Below are 14093 nucleotides of genomic sequence, written 5' to 3'. Positions count from 1 at the left end.
TCCTTCCTAATCACTTGGTCTAGTTCCTGGAACTCTCAACTAAACCCATTCCACACAGTTCAAGGTGATGGGTCAATCAGGTCACCATCACCTTCAAGGTCTTCTATATGCCACATTTTACATGACCACCAGGCGGCCAGGGATTTGGCGCTGGGCTCTTCCCTCTTCACTAGCAGTTACTGAGGGAATCCTCGTTAGTTTCTTTTCCTCCGCTTGGTAATAAGCTTAAATTCAGCGGGTTGCCACGTCTGGTCTGAGGTTGTAGGCAGAAGAGAACGAAGCGCCAGCCAGGTGATGCCGGAGGGCAATGCGCAACTGCCAGCAGGTGGGCGGGACGGCAGACCGACCCAGCACATGCCAGCTCCCCTGCCGCTGGCGGGTGAGACGGGCGGGTGCCGGGCGGCCGCGCCTCATACAAATGATATTAATAAATGCAAGAAAACAAGCAGGGATCGCCTGTCTGCGCTTACAAGAGCGCACCAACACGTGAACAGATCTAGCGCAACCAAAACAATGCGCAGCAGACTGGTACGGTGGCCCAGGAAATTTGAAATTACAGTTACACAGAAAATTTGAAATCAGTGCCGGATTATCGAAGGAACCGGATTACAGGTAGTCAGATTAGTGAAGGTTGACTGTAATATAATTCTAGTTGCAGCAGGCAGGTCTAAACTAAGGAATACAAGAACAATTATACTTTATTAATCATATTCCCCAAAGAGTTCAGGTGAAACCAACTGTTGTTAGTGGTAAATCGCTTTTGCCCCAAGTGAAACAATTTTTATTTGGTACTACTTCATACTGTTAACATTACACTAGTAGGTGAAAAGGATCTTGGCACCACTAAACAACGCTGTGGTGTAGAGCTGAAGAGGTGCAGAAACTGTAGCTGCTTCCTTGTGGCATCATAGCATAGATGTGATTTGAGTACAGCAGCAGGGAGGTTCTACTGCAGTTGTACAAGGCCTTGGTGAGACTGCACCTAGAATATTGTGTGCAGTTTTGGTCCCCTAATCTGAGGGAAGACATTCTTGCCATAGAGGGAGTACAGAGAAGGTTCACCAGATTGATTCCTGGGATGGCAGGACTCTCATATGAAGAAAGACTGGATCGACTAGGCTTATACTCACTGGAATTTAGAAGATTGAGGGGGGATCTTATTGAAATGTATAAAATTCTAAAGGGATTGGACAGGCTAGATGCAGGAGGATTGTTTCCGATGTTGGGGAAATCCAGAACGAGGGGTCACAGTTTAAGGATAAAGGGGAAGCCTTTTAGGACCGAGATGAGGAAAAACTTCTTCACACAGAGAGTGGTGAATCTGTGGAATTCTCTGCCACAGGAAACAGTTGAGGCCGGTTCATTGGCTATATTTAAGAGGAAGGTAGATATGGCCCTTGTGGCTAAAGGGATCGGGGATATGGAGAGAAAGCAGGTACAGGGTTCTGAGTTGGATGATCAGCCATGATCATACTGAATGGTGGTGCAGGCTCGAAGGGCCGAATGGCCTACTCCTGCACCTATTTTCTATGTTTCTATGTTTAACAATCTCTTTTACACTTTGTATGTTTTTTGTCAGATCATGATCAAATACTATTTTGAAATTTATGGGTAATACAGAAATATAGCCTACACATTCCCCACATTCATTATAATTCTACTGATCACTGCTATTTCTTATAAAACTAGAGCCCTGAATTACATATTTCTTTACAAACTTTTTTTGCCTCAACTTGCTTCGCTCTCATCCCCTTATTTTACTGTGGGAAACAAACACGATCTCTGGCCTTGTTTTTCCTTTCTCCCCATGGGAAGCTTTTATCCTTTGGCTGCACACCGCAACTGAAAATGAGAATTTATCATGTCGTGAACTACAGACGTAAAATGGAACTCTTCCAACACAGTGCAGCATTACATATTTAGGAAATGAAAATATACTTCCTCAAAACATTACAGTTTAAAATTGCACAAGTCAAACAAACTAGAGAACATGATAATTTTTCCCACCTCAAGCCAGATATTGTGCATGAAAGAAATGCGTTGAACAAAGGAGTGAAAACATCAAACAAACCCTTACAAAATGCTGGTAGAACACAGCAGGCCAGGCAGCATCTATAGGGAGAAGCGCTGTCGACGTTTCGGGCCGAGACCCTCCCTATAGATGCTGCCTGGCCTCCTGTGTTGTACCGGCATTTTGTGTGTGTTGGTGTTTGAATTTCCAGCATCTGCAGATTTCCTCGTGTTTGCTCGCTAAACAAACCCTTAGATACTTTTTCCAGCTATCAACCTGCAAAATAAAACTACACAGTTTAAGAAAAACTGCTTCCCCCCACCAGAACATGGCACAATTCACTGGAATTTCAAGTGGACTGTGCATGTGACACTTAATTGCAATGTATAATCTCCAATAATAAATAATAAAAACTGGCCAACTTGCAGATTACTGAACCAGCTATTTTATATTTGAAGTATTCAAGGAAGTATGTACCTAATATTTTGTTTTAACTTAACCTCAGTTATTCTCTTCAGCCAAACAAAACTATGGAATGACTGAAACTATCTCCTATTGACATCAGGTGAACTCACTGATTTGTCACTAGGGGGTAAGACTTGTAAGAAAAAGAATTAAAACACCTATTGCAAAATTCTCACTTAAGACACACAAAGTAGCAAAAAATGATTTTCTTTACAAATAAAAGGCACCATTCTGCCAAACACTTTTCATTTGAGCATTTAGAGTTGCATACATATTTAGTTACAGCATACCCTATTTCTTTTGTATTAAATTTTTTTTAACAAAATCAGTCTTAAAGGAATAGCTGCTATTCTGTAAAACTTAGTGAAAAGCAACTTTTACTGTAAGAAACCCCTCTCCCACTCCCAAGATGAAGCATGCCATCCTGAATGATTTATCCCTTATGTGACAAAACCCAAACTATTCTGAGATTGTTTCAAGAAATGGGTATTAATACATTGCTGACAGGCAGCAAACAGATTTTGTTATTATACAGGGAATATTTCCTACACTTAACAAATATCTAAAAGTATTTTTCTGATATTTTTCAGGATGGGTTGCACCTGAACTCGAGGGGGAGCAATATCCTTGCAGGTAGGTTTGTTAGCATGGTTCGGGAGGGTTTAAACTAATTTGCAAGGGGGGGTGGGACCCGGAGCGATAGAGCAGTGAAAGAAGTGCATGGAGTAAAGCCAGATCTAACATATAGAGAGGCTTTGAGGAAAGAGAAGCAGAATACAGCGTGTAAAGGCAGAAGGGCTAAAGTGTGTGTATTTCAATGCAAGAAGCATCAGGAATAAAGGTGATGAACTGAGAGCTTGGATACACACATGGAATTATGATGTAGTGGCCATTACGGAGACTTGGCTGGCACCAGGGCAGGAATGGATTTGCAATATTCCTGGATTTCAGTGCTTTAAAAGGGGTAGAGAGGGTGAAAAGTGGGAGGAGGGGTGGCATTACTGGTCAGGGATACTATTACATCTACAGAAAGGGTGGGTAATGTAGCAGGATCCTCTTTTGAGTCAGTATGGGTAGAAGCCAGGAACAGGAAGAGAGCAGTTACTCTACTGGGGGTTTTCTATAGGCCCCCTGGTAGCAGCAGAGATACCGAGGAGCAGATTGGGAGGCAGATTTTGGAAAGGTGCAAAAATAACAGGGTTGTTATCATGGGTGACTTTAACTTCCCTAATATTGATTGGCACTTGATTAGTTCCAAGGGTTTAGATGGGGCAGAGTTTGTTAAGTGAGTCCAGGATGGATTCCTGTCACAGTATGTTGACAGACCAACTAGGGGGAATGCCATACTAGATCTAGTATTAGGTAACGAACCGGGTCAGGTCACAGATCTGTCAGTGGGTGAGCATCTGGGGGACGGTGATCACCACTCCCTGGCCTTTAGCATTATCATGGAAAAGGATAGAATCAGAGAGGACAGGAACATTTTTAATTGGGGAAGGGCAAATTATGAGGCTATAAGGCTAGACTTGTGAATTGGGATGATGTTTTTGCAGGGAAATGTACTATGGACATGTGGTCGATGTTTAAGGATCTCTTGCAGGATGTTAGGAATAAATTTATCTCGGTGAGGAAGATAAAGAATGGTAGGGTGAAGGAACCATGGGTGACAAGTGAGGTGGAAAATCTAGTCAGGTGGAAGAAGGCAGCATACATGAGGTTTAAGAAGCAAGGATCAGATGGGTCTATTGAGGAATATAGGGTAGCAAGAAAGGAGCTTAAGAAGGGGCTGAGAAGAGCAAGAAGGGGGCATGAGAAGGCCTTGGTGAGTAGGGTAAAGGAAAACCTCAAGGCATTCTTATGTGAAGAACAAAAGGATGACAGGAGTGAAGGTAGGACCGATTAGAGATAAAAGTGGGAAGATGTGCCTGGAGGCTGTGGAAGTGAGCGAGGTCCTCAATGAATACTTCTCTTCGGTATTCACCAATGATAGGGAACGATGACAGTGAGGACAATATGAGTGAGGTTGATGTTCTGGAGCATGTTGATATTAAGGGAGAGGAGGTATTGGAGTTGTTAAAATACATTAGGACGGATAAGTCCCCGGGGCCTGATGGAATATTCCCCAGGCTGCTCAATGAGGCGAGGGAAGAGATTGCTGAGCCTCTGGCTAGGATCTTTATGTCCTCGTTGCCCAAGGGAATGGTACCAGAGGATTGGAGGGAAGCGAATGTTGTCCCCTTGTTCAAAAAACGTAGTAGGGATAGTCTGGGTAATTATAGACCAGTGAACCTTGCGTCTGTGGTGGAAAAACTGTTGGAAAAGATTCTTAGAGATAGGATCTGTGGGCATTTAGAGAATCATGCTCTGATCAGAGAGTCAGCATGGCTTTGTGAAGGGCAGATAGTGTCTAACAAGCCTGAGAGAGTTCTTTGAGGAGGTGACCAGGCATATAGATGAGGGTAGTGCAGTGGGTGTGATCTACATGGATTTTAGTAAGGCATTTGACAAGGTTCCACATGGTAGGCTTATTCAGAAAGTCAGAAGGCATGGGATCCAGGGAAGTTTGGCCAGATAGATTCAGAATTGGCTTGCCTGCAGAAGGCAGAGGATTGTGGTGGAGGGAGTACATTCAGATTGGAGGGTTGTGACTAGTGGTGTCCCACAAGGATCTGTTCTGGGACCTCTACTTTTCGTGATTTTTATTAACAACTTGGATGTGGGGGTAGAAGGGTGGGTAGGCAAGTTTGCAGACGACACAAAGGTTGGTGGTGTTGTAGATAGTGTAGAAGATTGTCGAAGATTGCAGAGAGACATTGATAGGATGCAGAAGTGGGCTGAGAAGTGGCAGATGGAGTTCAACCCGGAGAAGTGTGAGGTGGTACACTTTGGAAGGGCAAACTCCAAGGCCGAGTACAAAGTAAATGGCAGGATACTTGGTAGTGTGGAGGAGCAGAGGGATCTGGGGGTACATGTCCACAGATCCCTGAAAGTTGCCTCACAGTTAGATAGGGTAGTTAAGAAAGCTTATGGGGTGTTAGCTTTCATAAATTGAGTGATAAGAGTTTAAGAGATGCGATGTAATGATGCAGCTCTATAAAACTCTAGTTTGGCCACACTTGGAGTACTGTGTCCAGTTCTGGTCACCTCACTATAGGAAGGAAGTGGAAGCATTGGAAAGGGTACAGAGGAGATTTACCAGGATGCTGCCTGGTTTAGAGAGTATGGATTATGATCAGAGATTAAGGGAGCTAGGGCTTTACTCTTTGGAGAGGAGGAGGATGAGAGGAGACGTGATAGAGGTGTACAAGATATTAAGGGGAATAGACAGAGTGGACAGCCAGCGCCTCTTCCCCAGGGCACCACTGCTCAGTACAAGAGGACATGGCTTTAAGGTAAGGGGAGGGAAGTTCAAAGGGGATATTAGAGGAAGGTTTTTCACTCAGAGAGTGGTTGGTGCGTGGAATGCACTGCCTGAGTCAGTGGTGGAGGCAGATACACTAGTGAAGTTTAAGAGACTACTAGACAGGTATATGGAGGAATTTAAGGTGGGGGGTTATATGGAAGGCAGGGCTTGAGGGTCAGCACAACATTGTGGGCCGAAGGGCCTGTAATGTGCCGTACTATTCTATGTTCTATGATACAGAATTCTGTATCTCCCCTCCAGCATGGAAGGGCATGATTAAGATGAAGTGTTCCAAATTTTACTCCACAAAAAGAAAAGAAGATCACTTCTGTAATATCTTCCTTATTCTGTGCTATTTTATGAGCAGTTTTAAGACAGATGTTGCTAACTGCCCCAATTCTTTATGGCTAACAAGGAGCTATACAATACTCAATGCATTTCTTTTTGGGGATGTTGACATTACTGGCAAGAACTGTATTTAATGTCCACCACCAAATGCTCTGGAATAGACAGTGCTCAGCAACCTACATGAATTGCTGAAGATTTTCCTACAGTGATATTGGGCAAGGATTTCACAGATTTAAACCCAGTGATGAAGCAATAATAATACATTTCTAAGTCTGGATGACCTGAGATTTATTTGGTAGAATACGTGCCACAGCTGGTAAATGGTACTCTTCTGATCCCCAAGTGGTTAAGCAAAAAAGACTTGAAAATAAAAATCACAGTTCAAAGTATTGCAGAATCTGCTGAAAAGCCAACTTACAACTCAAAAAGGAACTGAGATTCTACCATCAACAATTATGAAGAAACATGGCACTAATAGATTTCGCACTGATTGGTAAGTAGGTCTCTTTGCAGTAGGCCCCCTGATGCCTGGGTAAAATTTTTGCTGCTGTGGAGCTTGGGATTTCTCCCTTATTCTCCTCTCTCCTGTTGAAGAATGTAGATGTCCCAGGCTTTGCAAGCATAGTTTCTCTGACCGACTTTTCCTACTTGCTGAACTGCTGCATTAACAGATTAGCAGATTAAGAGGACATACTGGGATTGCTTCTGTACTTTGATTTCCTATAGCCTGATTCAAAAAGTAAAGTCATCTGCTTGCCCTGTTTCATTCTTTGAGCTTCTGATCTAATCTTCCGAAAGTGAAACCTTGAATACAAATAAAATCTGTCCAATTTTGATTTTGATTGTCCCTCCATTCCCTGCCCATTTATGTGTTAGTTTAATGCCAATCAGTGAAATCAGTAACCCATTACAAAATATCTAAATGTGTTGGAAGCTTAACATTGAACTTGAAATCTTATGAAAATTAGACAAAGACTTGACAGAAAACCAAGTATGTAGACTGATTCATTAAGATTACATGGGGTGGATCAGATTCACTCTAGGCTGACAAGGGGCAGTGCAAGTGGGTTTGTCTCAAGTACTAAGTGACAAATGCAACTGAAGAATAGGTATTGTTCTCCAAAACTGTTAAGCTGGGAAAAATGAACTTATAAAAATTGTAGAATTTATCTGAAGGGCAAATTACAATTCACAAAGAAACAGCAAACTGATAAACATTGCCATCTAAATCTTATTGGCTACATTGAAGTCTAGTAACATAAACCTGTGTGTCACGATATCGTGAGAACATAAGAAATAGGAGCAGGAGTAGGCCATCCGGCCCACAGAGTCTAATCTACCATTCAATAAGATCATGGCTGATCTGTCCATAAACTCAGCTCCATCTACCTGCCTTTTCTCCATAACCCTTAATTCCCTTACTATGTAAAAATCTATCTAACTGTTTCTTGAATATATTTAGTGAAGAAGCCTCAACTGCTTTCCTGGGCAAAGAATTCCACAGATTCACCGCTCTCTGGGGAAAACAGTTTTTCATCTCCGTCCTAAATCTTCTCCCCTGAATTTTGAGGCAATGTCCCCTGGTTCTAGTCTCACCTACCAATGGAAACAACTTTCCTACTTCTATCTTATCTATCCCTTTCAAAATTTTGTATGTTTCTATAAGATCCCCTCTGATTCTTCTGAATTCCAGAGAGTATAGTCCCAGGCAACTCAATCTTGCCTCATAGGTTAACCCCTTCATCCCTGGAATCAACCTGGTGAACCTCCTCTGCACTGCCTCCAAAGCCATTATATCCTTCCTTAAGTATGGAGCCCAGAACTGCACACAGTACTCCAGGTGCGGCCTCACCAGTACCCTGTATAGTTGCAGCATGACCTCCCTGCTCTTGAATTCAATGCCCCTAGCAATGAAGGCCAACATTCCGTTAGCCTTCTTAATAACCTGTTGAACCTGCAAGCCAACTTTTTGCGATTCATGCACAAGCACTCCCAAGTCCCTCTGCACAACAGCATGCTGCAATCTTTCACCATTTAAATAATAATCTGCTCTTCTAAAAGCCACAGATGTGCCATAGATGGCCAAAGGAACTAAGAACATGAAGAACTGACCATGCAAATGACCAGGTGAATAAACAGTAGGAGATAGAAATCAGAACAGTAGGCACCGAGTCAGAGAAGTACAGCAGAGAAACAGGCCCTTTGGCCCATCTAGTCCATGCCAAAACCATGTACTCCCACTGACATGTACTCCCACTGACCTGTACTGAGACGATAGCCTTCCATACCCCTACTATTCATGTATATATCTAAACTTCTCTTAAATGAAATCAAGCTCGTATGCATTACTTGTGCTGGCAGCTCACTCCACGCACTGAATGAAGTTTCCCCTCATGTTCCCCTTTAAACTTCTTACCTTTCACCCTTAGCTCATGACCTCTGGTTGTAGTCGCACCCAACCTCAGAGGAAAAAGCCTGCATTTCCTTTATCTATACCCACATAATTTTGTATACTCTATCAAATTTCTCATCAGTCTTCTGCATTCTGAAGAATACAATGCTAACCTGGTCAATCTTTCCTTATAACTCAGGTCCACCAGATCTTCATCATCCTTGTAAATTTTCTCTGTACTCTTTCAACCTTGTTTACATCTTTCCTGTAGGTAGGTGACCAAAACTGCTCACAATACTCCAAATTATGTCTCATCAGTGTCTTATTCTGTTGAAGTTGTATATATCATCTCCTGTACTCAATACACTGATTTATGAAGACCAGTCCTGACGAAGGGTCTCGGCCCAAAATGTTGCCTGCTTGTTTCAACGGATGCTGTCTGACCTGCTGAGTTCCTCCAGCTTGTTGATTTACGAAGGCCAATGTACCAAAAGCTTTCTTAATGACCCCAACTACTGTGATGTCATTTTCAATGACTATGGATCCCATTGTTCTACTGTTCACTGTGTAAGATCTACCCTGGTACAAAACTTAGCACTTGTCTGTTTTAAATTCCATCTGCTATTTGTCAGCCCATTTTTCCAGCTGATCTAGATCCTTCTGAAAGCCACGATAGCCTTTCTCACTGTCCACTACATCCCAGTCTTGGTGTCATCATCTGGCATTTTGCTCAAGATAAATACTTCTAGAGTGCAGTTTGTCCATTACAAAAGTTAAAATGATGACCTGTAACTTCTGCTGTATCCAGTGCTCTCAGCCATTTCTTGACATCACATGAAGTGGATTGAAATGGCAGAGGACTGACTTGTGACTGTGGAGATCTCAGAAGAAAACCAAGGTGGGTATTTGAATTAATTTCAACAATTAAATTTCTTCTGCAGTTTTCTCCAAAGTATTTGTTTCTAGAAATAAAAAAATTAAACATCAGATAGAAAGATTTATCACTTATGTGACAAAGATTGTTTCAACAAAATAAGATCTTGCTGACAGGCAGCAAACAGGTTTTGTTATTATACAAAGAATATTTCCTATACTTCACAAATATTTAAAGTATTTTTTCAATATAAAATTCTGTATCCATCCTCCAGCATGGAAGGGCATTGATCCAACAATCAAAGGATTTTCCAGGATAATTTTCCTCATCTAAAAAGTAGATGAGATTTACATCGTTTGGAACTATTGAATTTTTCTGTGCCCATTTCTGATGCAAACCTAATTAATATAGTATGAAGAATAATTACCTGGCAAAATCACACTCCCGCAAATATCGTGCATTATTCATGTGGCCCAGGAAGTCGATGTCTTGGAAAAGCACAATGCCTAAAATGCAGATAGTAGAATAAATATGTCTTTAGGAAATTATCTAAATAAATTGTTTGAATAGCTATTTAAAAGCCTCCAACAAAAAAATAGAAGTATGAAAATTACACTTTAAGTAACTTAAACCTACTTTATAAACATCAAATTAATCCCTTTTGAACTGATGACCTTTTGTGATACCCTTTTAGTCTCACCTTACCACAGATATATTTGTTCTACATCCCTACCTTATTTTCTCGGCAACTGAAAATTTGTCCTCTCTTTCCCAATTGTGACACATTTCTTTTTTTCCATGATGCTGCCTGACCTGCTGAGTGCTTTCAACATTTTGTTTTTATTTTAGATTTCCATTATCTGCAGATTTTTTTATCTTGATGTTAAATCTTGGTTTATTCTGTAGATCATACACATTTCAAATTTATCAAGCCAAGCTAAGCGATTGACTCCTATAGTCTAACAGGAAGATATTAACACCGGGGGTATTTAGAAAATCCTGAATGACCTTCTGTTTCACAAGCGGATTATAGTTCTCGCATTTTGTATAAGACAATTACAATCCAATACATGTTATCTCCATAGTCAAGTTACCAGGACAACACAAGAATCCACTCGGAGAACTCAACCTTATTCTTTGCATAAAACGGTGCTAGTTCCAGACATCGCTAAATTTAAAATTGCTATATATTTTACATTATGGAGCCATGTCATAATGCTTATACAATAGATAAAACTAACATGTAAGTTGTCTGAAAAAAATCATATACCCTGTCAAATTGCTTTCAGCATCACTGCCAATAAAGTTTTAAAGTTTCCCTTTAAAATAACATTTTCTTTAGAGCACCATTACGTAAATAGGTTGAATGACATTTATCATTTACAGGATTGTATCTCTATCTTCCACCTGCCACAATAGCTTACCGGTTAGTGCAATGCTATTACGGCTCAGAGCATCGAAATTCAGAGTTCAATCCCAGCATCCTCTATAGTCCTCCCTGTGGGATACACAGGTTTTCTCCAGATGCTCCGGCTTCCTCCCATAGTCCAAAGACATATTGGGTAGGTTTATTAGTCATTGTAAATTGCCCCATGATTAGATTAGAGTTAAATTGGGGTTGTTGAGGGTTACTGGGCGGTGCAGCTCAGAGGAAGGGAGGAACGGATTAGTTATCATGTCTTTAGAGTATTACAAAAAGCAAAAATAAAATAAAATAAAATATCAGTAAAATGTTAGTGAAGGCCAGGATAGCCTTTGACCATTAATTAAATGCTGGAAGTCTCAGATAGGTAACGAATCAGCAAAGCAAGGTACAATGAAATCAGATTTCCAGAGGTAAATCTCAAATTATTTATACAATGGGAACAAAAGAGGGCCCAACATTGATTCTGGAGTGCACCTACTTATTGAGTTATACCTAGTTACCTTAAATATCCGAAGCAATGCAATCAGAGCTCAGGGATGTTCCAATAGTGACACCATATTCAAGAAGAGAGACAAGGCAGATTGAGGTAATTAGAGGCGCAGCTCTCTCCTGTCAACAACAGGCAAAGTACTTGCATGTACCCTCCTCAACCAACTCCTTCAGCTATCCAAAGAAGTACTCCATGAGTCACAGTGTGGTTTCAGCACATCTACAGGTACACAATGTTCACTGACATGATCTTCACAGCACGTCAACTACAGGAAAAATGCCGTGAACAAAGGCAACCCTTGTACATAGTTTTCATAGAACTGACAAAGGCATTTGATATAGGAGACCGCCACTGGTGTGTACCATCAAGACATGGCTGCCCTAACAAGTACTTACGAATACTGAGGCTACTGCATGATGACACGTCAACCACGACACTCAGCAATAGTGACACTGAATCAGAACCCTTTACTGTCAAAACAAGGGTCAAGCAGGCTGCATCATTGCATCTACCCTATTTGCCATTTTTATTGCTGCTCCCCCCCCCCCCCCCCCCCCACCCCACCACCACCTCATTAGACACAACCTGACTCAGGGAATCCCAATTCTGTAGAGAATGGACAACAGGCTTTTCAGCCTCATCCGGTTCAAGGTCAAGAACAAGATCAGTGCCACGACTATCATGAAGCTTCAGTATGTGGATGACAATGCCACTGCAGCACAGGCTGATGAAAACCTCCAATGTATCCTGAATGTCTTTGCCAAGGCATACAGAGCCCTGAATCTTCTATAGAATATAAAAAGACACAGGTCCTATATCACCCCCGCACCCAACCAGCCATTCATCTAGCCCTCCATTAAAATTGATGGTATTGCTCTTGAAAATACAGGCCACTTTCACTAACGGCAGCATTCTCTTCTCAAAAGCAGACATCGACCCAGAGATCAACCACTGCCTGAGCAGCGCTGGTGGAGCCTATACAAGATTGAGGAAAAGAGTCTTCCAAGACTGCGACCTACAGGTCCAAACAAAGCTTTTGGTCTATAGAGCAGTTGTCCTTCCTACGTTACGGTATAGAGCTGAATCATGGACCACCTATAGAAGGCACCTGAAGCCCTGAAACAATACCACCAAAGAATCTTATGAAAGATTGAGGATCAGCTAGAAGTACAGATGCACTAACGCTAGCAGACCGGAAGAGACCAACATGAAGAGCAACTCCAACTCCGATGGATAGGTCATGTTATTTGGATGCCTAACCCACATCTCCTCAAACAGATCCTTTACTTTCAGTTGGAGGTCGGTCAGCTAGCACCTGGTAGGCAAAGGAAACACTTCAAAGACAACATCAAAATCAGTCTGAGAAAATTCAACATTACGTCTGAAAAATGCGAAGACACTACACTCAAAAGATGTACTTGGAGGAAATCTTTTCAAGAGGGAGCGACCTCCGCTGTGCCTCAGAGAGCAAGTGGCAGCTGTGAAAGAGTGAACAGTCAAAAGACCCAACCACTCACTCGTGTCCACACTGCACCAGAATATGTGGATCACCGACTGGACTCTACAGCCACCTGAGGGCCCAACAACTGACAATCCCTTAGAACGTCTTACTCGAGTGATCACACTATTACTATTGTCTTAAATGTGCTAATTTATTGCTTTTCAGTGACTTTGTCTATGATGGGAAAATTTGTTTCTCTACTGTGTGCCTCAGACCTTTAAAGTTAACCCATTTATGAAACTATATTGACTGTCTCCAAAAATCCACAAAAACACAATGAAACTTGAGTAGTAAACAGTCTTAAGACTCTACCAACAGGCCATTTCTGGCAAGAGCAAAGGTTTCATTCCAATTTCAATGAGAGTACTGAGGCAAATCTATCTTCTCAAAAGGCACTCCAGTTACAAGTGGTTGACTCAAAACAGGCTGTAAATCGAAGCCAAAATCACATCACTTGTGCATACAGTACATCCATCATTACTGGCTCACCCAAATTTTCAGCATTTGCCCAACATGCATGTTCACTGTTCTATGATTTATCTGTTGAGTATAGACCCTCGATTGTCACTTGATACTACAAGCAACTAAAGCTCTTATAGATGGCTATATTTTAACCTAGGCTAACTTCGGCGAAAACAAAATATATCACACATCAGATGGATGGCAAATTTCAAAATCAGTGTCTGCCTTTAAAAAATGCTCCCAAGATATAGGAATGTCTACATTTTCCAGGGTCTCATGAGGGTGGGTCATGTTGATAGAGAGTCTTTGTTTTGCAAGTGTTTTGTGCAAGGCCTATTGTACAAATAAATTGACAACTTGAAGGTCTGATTCTGAGTCTACACTCACACTCTTTCCATATTTTTAAGTTGATGAGTAAGATTGAAGATTTTGGGTTGGAGGTGAATCAAGTTGAACATCAGCCCTGTAAATCAGTTCCACTCTAGCAGGAAGAACACATGGAATCCCCACAATTTGGCCAAGTAACAAAAATACACTCTTACAGAATTCAAAAATTACCATCTAAAATTTGAAATATGGAATAAAAGTCACTTCCATGGAATTTATACAAAAAAATACAGAAATTTATTTTTGAAATCCATTTCTTGACACATGCACTGCAGACATGGCTTTACATGACAGAAAAATGTGATATGGACCTTTTTCCTCGGAAAGCCACACA

General features: G+C 41.5%; 1 protein-coding gene across 1 annotated transcript in view; it reads right to left on the bottom strand.

Annotated features, from left to right (window-relative positions):
• Nucleotides 1-14093, bottom strand: part of LOC140726806 (protein THEM6-like) — a 44489-nt gene that overhangs the window by 26401 nt on the left and 3995 nt on the right. The window contains exon 2 of the mRNA XM_073043654.1: nucleotides 9921-9999. Within this exon, the coding sequence (XP_072899755.1) occupies nucleotides 9921-9999 (79 nt within the window). The remainder of the gene's footprint in view (nucleotides 1-9920; nucleotides 10000-14093) is intronic.

This window comes from Hemitrygon akajei, chromosome 4, assembly GCF_048418815.1.
Source record: "Hemitrygon akajei chromosome 4, sHemAka1.3, whole genome shotgun sequence".
Classification (NCBI taxonomy): domain Eukaryota; kingdom Metazoa; phylum Chordata; class Chondrichthyes; order Myliobatiformes; family Dasyatidae; genus Hemitrygon; species Hemitrygon akajei.
This window is presented reverse-complemented; position numbering and strand designations above follow the sequence as displayed.